This window comes from Tripterygium wilfordii, chromosome 17 (genome assembly GCF_013401445.1).
Source record: "Tripterygium wilfordii isolate XIE 37 chromosome 17, ASM1340144v1, whole genome shotgun sequence".
Taxonomy (NCBI): domain Eukaryota; kingdom Viridiplantae; phylum Streptophyta; class Magnoliopsida; order Celastrales; family Celastraceae; genus Tripterygium; species Tripterygium wilfordii.
In genome coordinates this window covers 12,673,105-12,690,859 of record NC_052248.1, presented here as the reverse complement: position 1 = coordinate 12,690,859, position 17,755 = coordinate 12,673,105, and the positions used below count along the sequence as shown (strand labels likewise).

General features: G+C 37.0%; 5 protein-coding genes and 1 long non-coding RNA gene across 8 annotated transcripts; 4 read left to right on the top strand and 2 right to left on the bottom strand.

The window, feature by feature from the left end:
* Nucleotides 1-617: 617 nt before the first annotated feature.
* On the top strand, nucleotides 618-1,832 carry LOC119983135 (peroxidase 5-like). The gene is made up of 2 exons (XM_038826816.1): nucleotides 618-903; nucleotides 988-1,832. Exons 1-2 carry the CDS (start codon nucleotides 661-663, stop codon nucleotides 1,747-1,749), a joined length of 1,005 nt encoding a protein of 334 aa, XP_038682744.1. The 5' UTR covers nucleotides 618-660; the 3' UTR covers nucleotides 1,750-1,832.
* Nucleotides 1,833-2,641: 809 nt separating this feature from the next.
* Nucleotides 2,642-3,949, top strand: LOC119983060 (germin-like protein 5-1). The gene is made up of 2 exons (XM_038826718.1): nucleotides 2,642-2,873; nucleotides 3,350-3,949. The coding sequence occupies exons 1-2, from the start codon at nucleotides 2,765-2,767 to the stop codon at nucleotides 3,892-3,894; spliced, it is 654 nt and encodes a 217-aa protein (XP_038682646.1). The 5' UTR covers nucleotides 2,642-2,764; the 3' UTR covers nucleotides 3,895-3,949.
* A 437-nt stretch (nucleotides 3,950-4,386) lies between these two features.
* LOC119982081 lies at nucleotides 4,387-8,196 on the top strand. 2 transcript variants are annotated; one of them, XR_005464268.1, is made up of 5 exons: nucleotides 4,387-4,507; nucleotides 4,633-4,802; nucleotides 5,015-5,171; nucleotides 5,739-6,989; nucleotides 8,065-8,196. It is a non-coding gene; the product is annotated as an uncharacterized LOC119982081 (long non-coding RNA). The 2 variants fall into 2 exon arrangements; XR_005464269.1 differs by having other exon boundaries at nucleotides 4,633-4,905.
* LOC119982079 (putative expansin-A17) lies at nucleotides 7,200-8,328 on the bottom strand. The gene is made up of 3 exons (XM_038825262.1): nucleotides 8,102-8,328; nucleotides 7,651-7,972; nucleotides 7,200-7,570 (listed from the first exon to the last, which is right to left on the bottom strand). Exons 1-3 carry the CDS (start codon nucleotides 8,298-8,300, stop codon nucleotides 7,261-7,263), a joined length of 831 nt encoding a protein of 276 aa, XP_038681190.1. The 5' UTR covers nucleotides 8,301-8,328; the 3' UTR covers nucleotides 7,200-7,260.
* Nucleotides 8,329-8,838: 510 nt separating this feature from the next.
* On the bottom strand, nucleotides 8,839-13,219 carry LOC119982080. 2 transcript variants are annotated; one of them, XM_038825263.1, is made up of 6 exons: nucleotides 13,090-13,219; nucleotides 12,256-12,319; nucleotides 12,021-12,161; nucleotides 11,685-11,758; nucleotides 11,464-11,601; nucleotides 8,839-9,770 (listed from the first exon to the last, which is right to left on the bottom strand). In XM_038825263.1, the coding sequence occupies exons 2-5, from the start codon at nucleotides 12,298-12,300 to the stop codon at nucleotides 11,466-11,468; spliced, it is 396 nt and encodes a 131-aa protein (XP_038681191.1). In that variant the 5' UTR covers nucleotides 12,301-12,319; nucleotides 13,090-13,219; the 3' UTR covers nucleotides 8,839-9,770; nucleotides 11,464-11,465. The 2 variants fall into 2 exon arrangements, with proteins under 2 accessions (XP_038681191.1, XP_038681193.1); XM_038825265.1 differs by lacking the exon at nucleotides 12,256-12,319 and having other exon boundaries at nucleotides 13,090-13,211.
* Nucleotides 13,220-14,438: 1,219 nt separating this feature from the next.
* On the top strand, nucleotides 14,439-16,254 carry LOC119981957 (mannan endo-1,4-beta-mannosidase 4-like). Its single transcript, XM_038825096.1, has 4 exons — nucleotides 14,439-14,771; nucleotides 15,005-15,199; nucleotides 15,928-16,050; nucleotides 16,150-16,254. Exons 1-4 carry the CDS (start codon nucleotides 14,439-14,441, stop codon nucleotides 16,252-16,254), a joined length of 756 nt encoding a protein of 251 aa, XP_038681024.1.
* The last annotated feature ends 1,501 nt before the right edge of the window (nucleotides 16,255-17,755 follow it).

Below are 17,755 nucleotides of genomic sequence, written 5' to 3'. Positions count from 1 at the left end.
ATATGCTGTTCCTCCACTGAATTAAGCTGTTAGTTTTGGTGGACATAATCATACTTATATATTACCAAAGCTACAAGTAACTAAGAAGGAACAATGTGTACTTCCTCACAAGTTGCTCTCCCTCTTTCATGGGTTGACAGGAAAAATTCAATTACTGTTTACGTAGATGTCAAAATCAAACAAGCCTGCATTGGCTGCCAGAGCCCTTGTTGTTGATTAATGGTGTTTTCTCTGCGTTCAGAAACCATTTGTCTGAAATGATCAATGGAAAGTGAAACATTCAATCACTCAATTAGATTAAATTAATCAAAGTTCAACAAAAAATACAAAGGAAATCTAATATAAACTTTGAGTCTGAAAGTTTCTTAAGTAATTTCCGTGCAAAGTCAAAACATAAACAATGGTCGACGGGGCATAAATTATAATCAAGTGAGCAAGTAGAGCAGAGTGTGATGTAATGTTAACACTAAATTAACCCATTAAAATGCAGAGCAGGTACAGAAGTTTTCAAAGTTGGAAAACTTCAAAATTTGCTCAAAAATGGAGTTCTTTGCTACCTATAAATACAAGCAGAGAATTGCCTATTCCCTTCATCATTTCCATCTGCAGCTCTTTTATACATTTCAAACTCTCTCCTCCTTTGCCTTGTAAGTAAGTAAAATGAGTTCTAGCAGTAGCTTTAAGTCCAACATTGAATCAATGCTGCTCCCTTGCATGGTTTTCTTGCTTTTGGTCTCCACATTGGGTACTGCATCTTCATCAGCACTTAGAGTTGGTTTCTATAAATCATCTTGTCCAGCCGCGGAATCAATTGTTCGAAAAACAGTTAATAAAGCCTTGTCCCGCAACCCAGGCTTTGCTGCTGGCCTTATAAGGATGCATTTCCATGACTGCTTTGTCAGGGTAAGTACATACATATCACCATTTCAACCGGTTATTCTATGCCTAATCGTTGCTAAATTTCATCGGCTAATTTTGGTGTTGCAGGGTTGTGATGGTTCTGTGCTGCTAAAGTCCATATCAGGAAATCAAGCTGAAAGAGACCATCCCGCTAACAATCCAAGCTTGACAGGTTTTGAGGTAATTGATGAAGCCAAAGCCCAGATTGAGGCAGTATGTCCACAAACTGTGTCTTGTGCAGACATTATTGCTTTTGCTGCTAGGGACAGTACTTACAACGTTGGAGGACTAAACTATGCTGTTCCAGCGGGACGTCGAGACGGGCGTGTCTCCATTCTAGATGAAGTAACACAAAATTTACCTCCTCCCTTCTTCAATGCTGAAGAAATTATTCAAAATTTTGCGCGGAAAGGGATGTCAGTCGATGAGATGGTGACATTATCAGGAGCACATTCTGTTGGTGTTTCACACTGCACTTCATTCTCGAACCGGCTCTACGCCTTCAATGCAACTCATAAACAAGATCCTTCATTGGATCCTAGATTTGCAGCTATGTTGAAAAACAAGTGTCCTCCAGGAGCTGCCAGAGATCAAACCGTGCCGCTTGATCCTACGCCTATTCGTCTGGACAATAAGTATTACATGGAGTTGAAGCACCACCGCGGAGTATTGACCTCAGACCAGACACTGATGGCTAGTCCTTCCACAAGAGGAATGGTGGTGAACAATGCAAAGCATGGTTCAACCTGGGCCAACAAATTTGCTAAGGCAATGGTGCATATGGGCTCCATTGAGGTCCTCACAGGCAAACAAGGTGAAATCAGGAAGTATTGCGGTGTTGTGAATTAAGATGGCCTGCTGAAAAGGAATTGATTTCTTCCCCTTTGACCGTTCCATCATTCTTTTTTTTTCTCATACAGTTTTTTTTTGTCAATTTTGACTTCTTCTCATACGATTACAACTGTGTAAACTGCTTCTATTATGTAATTCTTTCTCCAATTGTAACTATTACAGTACACATGTCCTGTAAAAGAAATTGATTTGATCTTTCTTGTCATCCAAGTTTATGTTTGAATCTACTGAAGTTCTATTATATATATATGTATATATATGTATATATATAGAATAGAGTTATTCAACCACCAAAACAGCAAAGGCTACCAAACCATTTTATTTGTTTGTTCATAAAATTATTCAAGTAGTTTCTTTTGGTAAAAAGCTTCAAGGAATAATTTAATTTAAAAAAAAGAGAAAAAAAGTTGGTGAATGAACACAAGATACATAAAAGCAAGGTAGGCAGGTAGCATAGGATTTGGGGGACATGCAATGAGTTCTGAAATTCGCATCCAACAGTTTAGGAGATGTGCCACATCACTCTACCAAAATTTTTTATACCACATCACTATGCATGTCATATTATTTCTGCCTTGTTAGATGCGAATTTCAAACTCGTCGAATTGTAGAGTTCCTCCATCCAGTAAGTAGAGAAATCCCCATCTCAATCGTCCCATCTGCATGTGTTAACGTTAATTTGTTGTTCCATATCATCAACTCATGTTTTTCAATCTCTTTCGACTCTTTTATTGAACCAAACCCTCTCTGCCATGTGTAAGATGATCTACTAGTCTCTCTAACCAGAGCCCTAAACTTAAATTGGTCAAGTGGGAGTCAGTTAGGTGTGCTCATTAATTGCTTTGTATTAAAGCCAAAGCCCTCTTTTCTGCTTCATAATTTACATACCAATCACTTCCAGATCCATTTTTTTTCCCTGTTTGAAAGTATATGTATATATAGCACTAGCTGGCATTGACCCTCGTATTCCCAGATCCAAAGCAGAACCTTGTCTTCTTTTCTTACTGTAAAAATGGCTGTCAAAGTTGTGGCATGTATACTCTTCATTACTGCTATCTCTGGTGCGCTGGCGAACGACCCTGATATGCTTCAAGATCTATGCGTCGCCAACCTATCTTCAGGTATACTACATTTTGCTGATCCGGTTCGATTAAGTTTTGTTTGTAGGCTGTTTGGTACAGCCTATTTTGGAGATTTATAAGCTCGCGGGAGATACTGGACCAAACAATCTCGACACGCTAGCTTATAAGTTCTTAAAAAAAATTCAAGTTATTCTGAGTTTTTTTTTTCCTTTTCTTTTATTAAGATAATATTATAAAATTTTTTAAATTATCAATGATTTATATGGTTCTCATATTTTTGTGTAGTTTTTATTCTTTTAAACTAAACATAACATATTTTTTCACGCTTATAAGCTATCGTTGGCCATAAATTTCACCAACCACCTTGATAACTTATTTCAAAACTTATAAGTTAGCTTATTTTTCACTGTTTATAAACTCTACCAAACGAAGCCGTTAATGAACAAGCCGAGCTATCTTAGAGCCATTGTAATAAACAAGTTTTAAGTCAAACTCTAACTTGAGCCTTTGTGCAGGAATCAAGGTCAATGGGTTCGCGTGCAAAGACGAAGCAAATGTCACAGAAGCTGATTTCTTCTATGATGGTCTAGCAAAGCCAGGACAAATCAACAACTCAGTAGGCTCAATTGTAACAGGAGCCAATGTTGGGAAAATTCCTGGACTCAACACATTAGGCGTATCTCTCTCGCGCATCGACTATGCACCTGATGGCTTAAACCCACCCCACACACACCCTCGTGCCACCGAAATAATATACGTGCTCGAAGGTACCTTGGATGTAGGATTCATCACCACCGCAAACAAGCTGATCGCGAGAACGATCACCAAAGGCGATGTATTCGCGTTTCCGAGAGGTTTGGTACATTTTCAGAAGAACAATGGGGACAAGGCTGCTTCAGTGATTTCAGCTTTCAATAGCCAGTTACCTGGTACTCAATCAATTGCAGTTACTCTGTTTACAGCTACTCCAGCAGTGCCTGACAATGTTTTGACAAAAGCATTCCACATTGGTTCTAAAGAAGTTCAAAAGATCAGGTCCAAGCTTGCTCCAAAGAAGTAGAGATCATACTTCATGGCGTGGGAGATCCAAAGAACTCATGTCTGCATGATTACTTCTATTTCGGGACTAAAACAAACCTAATTTAAGAGCGAGATTTTTCATTTTTGTTTATACATGCATTTTGATGCTTTTTTGGTAGGATATTTCCATATTACATTCAGTTCTTCAGGCTGATCATACAAGTTTGGTGTGATTAGGCATATGACCAACCTCTTATGAGAGTTTTTGTTAAGTCCCGAGTTTAGGCGCATAAAATGGTCTCTCATATTTTTCCTTATGTCACCTAGATTCTGAATAATTATGGATATCAAAATTATGAACATGTAATGCTTCTGAAAGTATAAACTTATATGATGTTAAGCGTTTAAAAAATGTTTTTTGGGCTGGGGAGGGGCCCAAAATTCGGTCTAATTGGGCTGGACTGATTTTGGGCGAAAAACCCTTGCGGTTCCGATAAAATTGTCATTCCCGCCTACAATTCAATTCAATTTACCAATCGACACACTTAACCCTAGCAATCGAATCCGATGTCGCAGAAGAACTTCAGGGAAAGGATAATCGAAAAGGCAGAAGGCGTGAACGATGCCAAAAACGAAGACGAAGAAGAGTGGAGGTATGAAGTAGACTCTATCGTCTGCATCGTAATTTCCATAACGATTGTAGTTTTTTGCTTTTGCAATTGCTTATGAAGCCCATGAATGGAACATAACGATGTTGAAAGAGCTGAAATTCTTTCAGAAACAGAGAGAGCGGAAATTAGGGGTCCCTGAGATCCCAAAGCTGCAAAGCGGCGGCGCTGTGGCTGAACCGACTGCAAAGAGCGAAGCAGCTGACGGGGAGAAGGAGGAGCTGGTTCTGCAGGATGCTTTCGTTCAAGAAAATGCTGTCATGGTTGGAGATCCCAACATGTAATTAGTCCTCTCTTAAAATCTCCTACTTGCGTTTTCCAGCTCGTCTTGTCTGTGTTGGGAGGCTTCTCTACCTTGGATCAAATATTTCCAAATATCCTAAGTAATAAAATCGAATCAAAACTAAACTAACAATCAAGATCCTCATACACATATAGAAGAAGAAGACAAAAAAGAATTTCTTATATTATTGATTGCTTCCATGTTTGCAGATATAAGTTAGAAAATATTGAGGAAATGGAGGCAGCCAAAAGCTTCTTCAAGAGAGGAGGCTTGTTGGTTGGTCAAAATTAGATTTTAGCTTCCCTGCAAGTTATAGCGCAGATTTTTTCCATCATGGCAGGGACTACACAGAGAAACTTAGGAGAGGTTTGATACTAATCTTTTTCCCCTTTCAACTTTTGAATTGTTTAATTTTCAGTTTCCCGAATGACAGTATAGATTGGGAAGTCAAGGTTGTGTTTGTCTGGAATACTTGTCTATCTTATGTTTACTTCAATGATTTAAAGATCAGACTTGAGGACGGAGAAGGAACTCTGTGGTTCTTCTGTCCTGTTGACTGGTGTTTCTCCGACTATTCTATCTTGGGGGGAAAATGGATAGACTGGGCTCTCCGTTGAAACATTTTTTCTTGTGTTTTAGATGGAACTTATATATGTAGTTGCATTTTGTTTTCTCACTGATCTTGGTGCAAATTGACTATGAACTAATGTTGTGGAATTTGGGTTTTACTCGTAGTCTGAAATTTTAAATAAACATGTATAATGTTACGATTCTTTGTTTTGACTATGATTGAAATTGCTGATAGTCCGGTTTTAAACATGGACTTGGATATGATGACACATTCTATTTGGTCATTCTTTTCCAATGGTTTAGTGAAATCATTTTAGTCTTTAGGCTTCCTTTTATCTATTTTCCTTTTCTCCAACCTTTCAGTTTTGCAGTGTGTTCCCGCTAATTTTGTTGACTATGGATGAGAAATTTGCAGATCACCCCAAGCTGTACAAGAACAAAGTTTCTCAAGATAATGGTGTAGGGCCTGAAACATCTGATAATAACACAGATTCGGCCAGCTGCAACAGATGAGTTCAAGCGGAAGCAAGCTGGAGTGCTTCCGCAAACGAGAGCGACATAGGGTAATGCGCAGATAGGTAACATGTGCTTATGCTCCAACTTCTGATATTGTGGTTAGTCAATTTTGTGCTTTGTTCTACTATCCATATTCTTTTCATCTGCAGCTTTTGTAATTAGCAGTGCAAAATGTATTTTCAGCAATGTTTGTTACAAGTAATCCCTTTGATGTAAAAGGTATACATTCTAATGTTTAAAATTTAAATTCTGATTCTGCTCTTGCCACCAATGATTCTCATTTGATTTTACTTATATCTTGGTGTAATAAAAGTTGAGATTAAGATTTTGTTTGAAATCGCACATAGTTCTTCTTGGAAATCTGAATAGTTTCCAGGATTTTATCTGTGCCAATAGCAACATACAACTATCGTTTCTGCTTGAGCCTTCTCCTTAATACTTTTCAATGGGGATGTGCGCCTCCAATGTTATTGGATAACATTCTTTCTCAAATTGATTTCAAAGACCAAGTATCTCAAGGTACGCCAATAGGCAATAGCCTAATTTGATTTGCATGGAAAATAGTGCCATTTTTATTGATGTAACTGCTTGGCGCTTGGCTTTGGCTCCTGGGATAGATCCTCGAGGTTTGGATTGCCCCCCTCTCCCCAAACACCATGGTAACTCGCAAGGTCTCAATGTGCTGAGTAAAATATGGGTCTCCTTAAAAATGTTGCCAATTTATGTTCAAAATGGATAGATTTTCTCTGGGATTTTTTTCCAAATAGATGTTGCTTGGGATTGATCGTTTGCAAGTTGATCCATTATTTGAACTATTGGGATGTGGGATGTTTGCTAGTTAGATAACTAGCACATAATTCAATTGAATTATGGCCTACATTGGCCAATTTGAAAAATCTTTAGAGCTGGTTTCAAAAATATTTTTTTTTGGCTTGCACCGCAGTTGAGATGATATTGTGAAATTTGCTGGTAAACGAGTTATAGAAGATGGTGCATTGCATTATTTCTTTATTCATCTCAGATGACTCAGGATCGTACGATTGCATGTGGAGGGGCATATCTACTAACTCAAAGATGAGCCGTACATGGTTGACCAAGGTTAGTATTTCAAATTGTTAGATTTACGTCATTTTGAAAATTGAAAGCAATATTGTATATTATTACAATACCATAGAGCTGTAAATATTTTGGCTCTTCTGGTCTACATGTTCCATTGATACTTTGGTGGGCTGTCATGGCAAGATGCCTAGCCACGACCACGTTAACAAAAACATCTTGAAATACAGTATCAGAAATCGAAAACAAATCTCAGAAACAACACTGCAGAAAACTAGATATGAGAAATGTAAACAATACTAGCATCATTGATCTAGAATTGAGCATTGCTTTTGAAAGACTGGCCAAATTGCCAATTGGATGGCACCACATTGAGAGCTGTGCTAATCCTTCCATTACTTGTTTGTACTCTGAACGACAAGCTCTGGCCATTGAGATAGCTTAAGCTTTGCCAGTTAGCACCCCAGTTCCTTGACATTATTTCCCAGTTCCTCATTCTGGACCCTTTGATCCATACTTCAGCAATCTCACCAACTCCACCTACATTTGATATCAACACCAGCTCAAAGTAGTTCCTTCCATTTATGGTAAATCTCAAGCCCCCACTTCTGTTGCATCCAACCCTGATAAAACCAAACTAGACATTATTATAAAACCATCTAGTTACCATATAGTTATACCGTACAAGCTTAGAGAAACATACTTTCTATAGAGAATCGGTACGATTCCAGCCCTGTACTGGGCAATAGTTAGAAATGCAGGTTGAGACATGTCGAAGTGTGGTCGTGGAGGGTTGCACCAACCTCCATTATTGCTAGGAAGATTATAATTTGGTGGGCAGAAATTTGTGGCCGTGATTGTAATGGACCTCCCCCTAAGACACCATTGGGGCACTTTGGTTGCATCACAAGTTATCTGATAGCACCCACCACATGATTTGCCATCGTTGAACAAAGCGGTGCTCAATGCTGCAGTTTTTATACCATAACCATCGGTGTAGAGATTCCCATATCCACAAGCACCCCCTGCAAGGCCAGTACCAATTGAGTAATTATCTTATCAGATATATAGAAACAGTGAATATTTGTACATAATGTAATGTTATCCTGTATTGCAGTTTCGTTTGTGTGGAAAGTAGGGAAAGAACAACTTACCCATTGTACCGGAGGCATCACTTCCACCATAAAAGGTTGCATGGGCTTGTAGCCAAGCCGATGAGACGGGACTAAGTTTGGCAGAAAGAAGCACCAAAGTTAACACTAAAACACTTGTGAATGCAAAGACACTTTCCATTCTCTTTTTTTTTTTTATTTGGTGATGAAGATAGCGTATTGTTTGGCTATTTATAGTCATTGCTAAAGTCTTGGCTGTTGATATATTATATTATGTTATTATTATTATTAATCATCAACTGGATTTGCAATGCAAAAGTAATTTGTACACCTTGTTGACTAATATCATTACATAATCATGAAATTACAAAAACAATCACTAGTCTACATTTTCTTGCATAAAAAATCTAAATATACACCCGTTAGTTGTACTAGCATTTTAGTTTTAAATTCTGTTCTGTGATGGTAATGCTTTCCTCGACAATTTTCAGTACAAATATCTAAAGTAAATGAACATTTTCTAATGATTAATGTTTTGATTTCGTTTTTATGTTTATCATTGTGGTTTACCCTCGTTCATAATGCCCATTGAAAGTACTGCCATCTTATTACTCAAATCTGTTAAGGTGTCAATATCACACAATTGTGAGCTAGATAACCTCGGATTTTCATGTCAAGATTATATTCTACATTATAATAACACAACCCAACCGAGTAATATGTAAGTAAAGTCTTGTCATTATCACACAAGTGACATTTTTTTTGGATCTAAGAGTCAATGGCGATAACACAGAAGAACAAATTCGTGAAGGCTCATAGCCTAAAGCTCAAAACGGACAATATCCTTGATGTGTTTCAATTTGTATTTATACATTTCATGTAAATTCAACTCCAAAAGAGATTCGTTTACTTGTTCTATAAGTCAATAAGGGGCCGGGATACGTTATAGTACAGTTGAAGTGCAACTTGCCAAACATACAATAAAATATAATAAGGTCGTTTAGTTTGTTGGGAAATAAATGATTGACAATGACTTAATAACTAATAATTAACAATAAACAAACTTATAGAAGAATTTAGCTGAGCAAAAGCCAATACAAAGAGCATAAAATAAATGTAACTGGATTATTTTAAAGAACCAACCACATGCATGCAACTAGCTACAACTTGCTTGTCAAGAAAATGAGAATTTAGATGAATAGGATATAAACTCTAAGTCAGCTTTGGCATGTGAAGAATTAAGCTTCTGACATGGGTAGGGTAGCCATATATCATGGCATGTCTTCTGCAATTTCCATGCAAAAGGCACATGGGTGATGCTAGTCATAGTGAGTTCCCATGTCAGCAGTGACACAACTAAGGCAAAGGGGAAGGGGGACATTGGCACATTGCTATTTGACATTGCCTCTATTTGTGTTATCTTTATGCATGCAGTCAATGAAGGAGGGCCCTCTAAACTTCTAAAGGAATTCGAGTTCAGTCTGTAAATATGATTTGACAAATGAGAAATTAGAATTCTGTGTGGGTAAGGAATTTTCATTGTAATGAGTAGTTACTGTGTAAGGGTCAGAGAAAAGTAGAAGCTGACAAAAACCAGAATGTAATTTACATAGGACTTACTATGCTATACTAGCAGCTGGTTTAGTGGACACAGTACATGACATGCCTCCTCCCACCCCCCACAAAGTCCCTCTATTGAACTTTGAATCTCCTGCCAGATACAATGACATAATAATTCACATAAACCAATTGTGTTTTTTTTTGTGGTAAGTATAAACCAATTGAATTACTTCAGCTTCACACAGATAAAAGTCATTCCTATCTTATGATTGGTCACTAATAGAAAAAGGAAAGCAAAAAGAGGCCGCAAAGCACCTGCTGTACAAATATCACTAAACCTGTAACTAACAACTGCATACCCAAATAAGTGTGCAACCCACTCTAATTAGGATCCAATCCAGACAATAAAGTGTACGTGCTTTGAGTGGGGGCGGGACTTGGTGGTGCCTTCACGTCACAGTCGTCACTCACATCCCATTTACTCTGTTTTTCTTCCTTCCCATGGCCCTCACGTCCTTTTCTCTGAACCACATCAAATGTAAAATATCACCCAAATTTTCTTGTAAACAATGCTTTTGAGTTTTGACCATGAAAAGCTTAATTTCTTTTTCCTCCTTTTTATTGCTCAACTCTACTGCTTTTCATGACAACTTTGGCTCTTTCGGTGAGAGTGTTATCATGATATGAAAATACAATGAGCCTGCTATATTGGCAAGAGAAATTTCTAAAATGGCACAAATAGAGGCAAAGGGATAATGTAAGCACACGACATTTTAAGTGGTGTCTTAAAGAATGTGAGAAGCATGTAAAATGGTAAAAAGATCAGAGGCTTCAAGATTTCTTCAAGTGTAGATATCATGTTGAAATCAATTGCATTTGCTAAAAAAAATGCTTTCTCTGATTGTACATAAAATGTACCGGCATTCTTTTAGTTCATCCCTATCAGTATTTTGAAGAAAACATGTTTAACAGGAAGCAAATGCTTCGAGTCAAAATTTCCAGTAATCTATCTTATAAGTGAAATATCCATCGCAGTAAAAATAAACACTCCTGTTCAGTAGCAAAGGAAAGAAAGTCATCGGTTCTTTATCCATGAATCTGATAGAACCAGTATGTAACTATTTAGGTGTCAGTTTCCCATAGTGTCCATCAAATTGCGCCAATGCTGAATATCAGTTACCGAAGGTCCAAAACTATCTTGATTAGAACTTTATGTCTATGATATACGGCCACGAAACAAATTAATCTGAAACAGAGTAAGTAACATAGACTTCCCTCATTAAGCCTCCTGTGTCAACTTATGAGTATCAAAGCTAAGCCGAAGCCAAAGTCAAAGCTTGGCTGCAAAAGGAGCTATGCATGTTCAAAACTCAAAGGTAGAGCACAATTTGATATTTCTTACTTGTTTATCGGCTCGGCAATCTTAAAATTTATTTTCAATCTAACTGATATGACATATTCATCGTCTAATTCTTATCATACAGAACGCAATTTGACATTTAAGTGCTTTCCATAAGATAGCATAATTCAAGAAGACAAACTGCTCAATCTGCTTAGCCCTCTTCAGCTGAATTTTCTGTTTACAACTTGGTCAAATGCCAATTATTAAGTTTTAGGAAAGCTCAAGACCCTGATATGTGACTTAGAAGCAGCCATATCTCTTCGACTCAGTTTCCTTTGAGAATCACACAGAGGGTGCACACGCAATGGAGGGAAGCAAATGAGCAGATGTTCACCAAACATGCAATTGAAGATACTTGTATCATACTATCATGTAATGAGCTTGTGGACAGAAAAATTTGACTATTCAAAATTTAAATTATGAGGTCATAGTATTATTTTACCTTCAAGATTCAATGCGAGGGTTTTGGAGTAAACATTGAGCATTAATAAGAATGCTATTAGCCTCCTCATTTGAAGCATCAAGAAACTGCAGTTCTTTGATATCCTCCTGCCATTTTTCTACTTGCTCCTTGTGTATCCTGGAGTTGTAATTTCTACTATGAGACATCAGGCAGCCATAACCAGAGTCATTCAAATGCTAAATTTCAATTTGACAACTCACATAATCAACCTCTCTTCAAATTCATTGCTGAGTTCCTTGAACATAAGTTTCCCTGATTCCAGAAGCTCAGATACCTGAATGAATTACAGAAAAGCTTGACGAGTGACAATTTCAATAAGCATGACCATAATACCACAAAGATGACATTGCAAGCATATGAATCGTCACTTCAGACTATTTAAAATGTGATCACTGTTCAACTAAACCATGCCAGATTCAAAAGATTTTAGGACAATGTTGTCTAAAGTCTAAACAGAAATTCATGGATGTCTCTTCCATAGACCTTTTCAAGTAAGATTTACGAAATAAACATTGCATATTATTGAAAACGAGTACCAGCTGAGTGAAGTTCTCTATCTTCTCGTGAATGTTGGCAATTTTAACTTCCATCTCTCCCATTATGTTTGTCTCAATATTTTCTTTCTCAACAATCTCTAGACCAGCTTCATCTCCTGCATCCCCTTCCTTCTCTGGCATCTGAAACTAAGGACAATCAGATTGTGGAACGTAAAATTTGGATTTCTTCAGAATTGTTAAACCTTGGAAGATGTAAGAATGAACACAAACATACAGATAATTTCATCCGTTTCCTATGATAAGTCCCTTCGCTTTCCATTTAAATGATTATTTGGAGCCTACAACAAGGGCAACACATTTCAATGTCGTAACAATTGTCGATATTAACAGATTTGAATTACATAAAAAGATTAGGAAATAGGAATCCATCTCCAAATCAACAATGATTAGAACATGATCAAAATACAGCAAAAGATAATCACAATATGGTCTGAAAGAGAGAGAAACTACTGTAACATGATGGTTGCTTCAGTTTTGCACAAAATAACAAATACAAACAAGAATGACAACGAAATCTTGCCTTTAGCAGTTCTTCTGACAGTAAAGCAAATCAAATTATAAGATAAAAATTTCACAAATCTGTGATAATGTTAATAGAAACAATGATGATACTAATGCCTCGCCAGAAACAGCCACCAAGTCCAATATGGTGCAAAATCAGAAAGAAAACTAGAAAATACGTAAAAGAAGTAATAGCTTCGAGTGAAGCATGTGATGATTTCTTCCTAACCCTAAACATATACATTGACTTTTTCAGAGACTATTTTCAGTTAGCGACAGATACCTACTTCAACAGCAATAGCAGCCGGAAACAAAACATATGAAATCGAAATTCAACAAGAAGCGTAGATGATCGAGAACTCTGAGAGACAATAACGAGAATGGCAACGGATGGCATCCCCGTTCGACTGAATCACAAATCATAAGAGAACATATTCTTCTAGCTAAATAGACATCTAATTTGATCAAGTAATGCCATCGACGCGTAAATAGCGATCGTGCTTAGCGAATCAAAACTACTGAAAGAAACAGGCACGGAAATACCTACCTCGAATTGGATCGAAGTGATTTTGCTTCTCCGACTCTTGTTGAGAGAACGAGGGGTGTGAATTTGTGAGTCGTGTGATCATTTGCTTCTGGTGCTTTCTCTCGGTTGTATTTCAAATTGCAGAATTTTGGAGTGCGCGCCAATTCCAGGAAAATATCAAAATATTATGGAAAATTTTATTTACACAATAATAATGGGTTAAGTTTACATCACTTTTACATCTATATTCTTATATGAAATGTTTAATATGCCCTTAAGTGAAAACAATTCAGCACAACCATCCTGATTTTGTTCACAATAATCAACACCATCATTCCAATTTTATTATCAATAATTAACACGACCATCCCGATTATCCTTTTTTTAACAAAAAAAGGAACCTGGTTCATGCAATCTCCGTCACTCAAGTATGTTTACAAACGTATAACCTATAGCATAATCCATGTAACTGAATTGGGAAAATGAAAAAAGACGAAAATGGAGGGTTGTGGGTTTTGTTTATTAGTGGTGTAAACTTAATAACTTCTTATTTCATATTTTACAAATAAAGGACATTTTGATCTATTCATTAAATTTTGAGTGAAAACTTATAAAATTTTAGTGTACATTTATACGATTGGAGTAGGTGGTGTAAAGGTAGTAGTTACATGGTGTGCAAATAAAATTTCTCAAATATTAGACCCTTGATTGAATATTTGATTGCCAACAATCCAATAACCGGGCCAATTGAATCGGAACTTGGAATGTGAAAATCCGACTATTTAAGGCCTAGCAAGGCCCATCAGCGAACTTGTCAAGCTCAGTCATCTGAGTTGAGCTGAAGACTCTGAATACATTTTTTTTCCTTCAAATTTTCAATCTTCCAATTAAGATATTCAAGTAATTAAAATTTTTTTTTTATGGAAAACTTAATATGTCTTCAACAACGTGTGGAAAAATTGGAAAGTGTTGTAATCTTTCCAAGTCAATAATATTTGATATTTTCTACTATATAGATGTGGAAAACATAATTTTTCACTGACTGATCACTCCTTTGTGAAAAATGCATAAATATTTAGTATAATAAGACCATTATTCATATATCATCAGACTCTCTCTCGCATTAATTGATTTTGAATATTAGATATATATATATATATATATATAAAATATTAGATATATAGAATACACTATAAACGTATGGAATTAATGGATCATATTTGATATTTTCTACTATTTGTGGAAAACATAATTTTTCATTGATACTAATCACCCCTTTGTGAAAAACTATAAATATGTACCGTAATCAGACCATTATTCATATATCAGCAGATTTTCTCTCTGGATATTAGATTTATACAATTATTAGGATGTTGGGGAAAATATGTGTTAGTTTCTTGGCTTTTCTTGTTCTCTTGTTACAGCATGGATTGATCTGCGAGTCTCAAGCGGACATCAGCAATTTTGTGAAAACAAATGGAGTCCATTTTATGAAGAACGGTAAGACTATGTATTTGAATGGCTTCAACGCGTACTGGTTGATGATGATGGCAAGCGACCCGTCGGCCAGGACCAAGGTCTCCACCACCTTTCAACAAGCATCAAAGTATGGCATGAATGTTGCCAGAACTTGGGCTTTCAACGATGGTGGTTACAATTCTCTTCAGTCTTCTCCCGGAGTGTACAACGAAAACATGTTCAAGGTCAGTTCTTCTAGTAGTAAAACTTTTACTTTCAAAGATGGTGGAAACCCTAGTTCAATTGTACTATTGGAATTCTCATAGACTCCGTGGGCATAGACACTCTTGCCGAATCACGTAAACCTTGTGTTCTTCTTCTTTCTTTATTTTGATTGTTCTGTCTTTTATTGCTCTATAATCTGTTTGTCTGTGAGATCAGTCCTGTTTTACAAATAGTATGTTGTTATATATTACAGGGATTGGACTTCATGATTGCAGAAGCTAAGAAATATGGGATATATGTGAGACTGTGTTTGGTGAATAACTGGAGAGATCGTGGTGGCAAAGCACAATATGTTCAGTGGGCAAAGGAGCGTGGACAGAAAGTGAGAGACGAAGATGATTTTTACACAAACGCAGTTGTCAAACAATACTACAAAAACCATGTCAAGGTATGTAATATTTTCTTAACCCTAAATGAAGTTTAGTTTTCGGGGCCTAAAGATCATTGGCGACGGCTCATGAAAAGGGCCCTATCCCAAAACGGACAATATCCTTGATATATTTGGGGTTGGATTTTCAATTTATGAGCATATGACTTATGGTCTAATGAATATTAATGATAGGCTTGATGAGACATGCTTTTTTTGATAACGTGGAACCAACCTAAACCTAATTGTCCACCAGACAACTAACTGATAAATCCCAAATCACATGGAAGACCCCGTAACCCCATGTACTAATTGAAAACTAGACTGAGGCCCGGTGCGGGAAGATAAAGCGGGGTGACACTCGCACACGTTGGGTTGAGCAAGGGCTCATCTCTCAAATTGCGATAATAGAAACACCCATGAGACTTGAACTCAAAACCTCTCACTTATGTTAAGAGTTATTGTGGTCAAGTTCACTATCTCAACGAATGACTCTTGTTGAGAGAATTGTTAGCCTAAGTGGCAAATTCCCTTTGAGATGTCTCTACACCTTTTACACAACCAAAAGAAAGAATAATTTTGCCCCACAAAAACATGAAGTAGTAACTCAATAAGTAACATTGAAAGCCATTTCAAAAAAAAAAATAAGTAACATTGAAAGGAAACTATATAACGAGTTATATGAAATAATTAAAAGAAAACCTATTTATTTGAATCATAATTACACATTGTCTTCTCATGATTTGCAGACTGTGCTCACAAGAATAAACACAATAACTAGGGTTGCATATAAAGATGATCCAACCATCTTTGCTTGGGAGCTCATCAATGAACCTCGCAGCACCACTGACTTCTCCGGAAAGCAAATTCTGGTCTCTCTACCTATCTTCTTAATTATTCATTAATAATATTTCATTCACATGCCACACACACACACATATACCTAAACAAATACACTATTATTTTTACAGAGCTGGGTGGAAGAAATGGCTGCATACTTAAAGTCCATTGATCAAAACCATCTCCTGGATATAGGGTTAGAAGGATTTTATGGAAATTCAGTACCTTCAAGGTGATAGTTTCAGAATACAGAATAAAACTACAGCATATATGATCAACACTACCAAGCAGAAGCTAGGTTTTCTTTCAACATATTTTTCTCAGACATATATGTCTGCCAACCAAGTTACGATTCACAAAAGCTAGGGCACACTACAAGAAGACTGACTTAAGGTAAAGACAACAATGCCCTTAAAAGACATAACAGTACAACATAAAATAGACAAAGACATATAAGATGCAATTCACCCAACACTCCCCCTGAATTGTATCTTGGCTACCATCCCAAGGCAGCTCCTTAGATAGTTGAACTTGTCTCTAGGTAAAGCCTTAGTCATGATATCAGCCACTTGTTCATCAGTTCTACAATACTTCAGGTCCACAGTTCCAGCTTCAACTACCTCTCTGACAAATTGATACTTAATGGCAATGTGTTTTGTCAATTTATGTTCAACTGGGTTTTTAGCAATTGCCATTGCTGACTTATTGTCGCAGAACACTTCAGTGGGCTTACTTTGAGGAAATCCCATATCCTCTAGAATTTTCCTGATCCAGATGACTTGAGTAGAAGCCCTACATGCTGATACATACTCTGCTTCAGTAGATGAGAGAGCAGTACACTTCTGTTTCTTTGAACTCCAGGTGCACATCCCAGTTCCCATGCTGAACACCATGCCAGACGTACTCTTCAGGTCAAAAGGTGATCCACCCCAATCACTATCACAAAAACCATGCAGATTCAGCTCCTTGCCAGCTTCATACATAATGCCATAATCTAGAGTGCCTTGAAGGTATCTGAGGACCCTCTTAGCAGCTCCAAGATGTACTTGCTTTGGTTCCTGCATAAATCTAGATAATAAACTTGCTGAAAACATGATATCAGGCCTAGTGTTAGACAAGTATAGCAAGCTTCCCATCAAGCTCCTGTAAACACTAGCATCAACTTCTTCAACTACATTTTTCTTTTGAAGTTTCTCACTCACTACCAGAGGAATAGTTACAGGATTGGATTCCACCATATTAAATTTCTTCAACACATTTTTTGCGTAAGCTTCCTGAGATATGAAGATTCCTCTCTCAGATTGTTCCACTTCAATCCCCAAAAAGAAATTTAGTAAACCCAAATCAGTCATCTCATAAGTACTCATCAAGCTCCTTTTGAGTTCTTGAATGATTTGTTCATCACTGCCAGTTATAATAAGATCATCCACATATATGGAGACAACAAGAATTGATTCACCCTTCTTCATAGTATACAATGTCCCTTCACTTTTGCTCCTTTGTAACCCTCTGAGTTGAAAGAATTTGTCAATCTCTGAGTACCAAGCTCTAGGAGACTGTTTTAGTCCATATAGAGCTTTCCTGAGCTTATACACTTTATCCTCTCCCCCATGCTTCAAGAAGCCTTCTGGTTGTGCAACATACACTTCCTCCTCAAGAATGCCATTGAGAAATGCAGACTTGACATCAAGTTGGTAAATTTTCCACTTCAGTTGGGCAGCAATGGACAGTAAAATT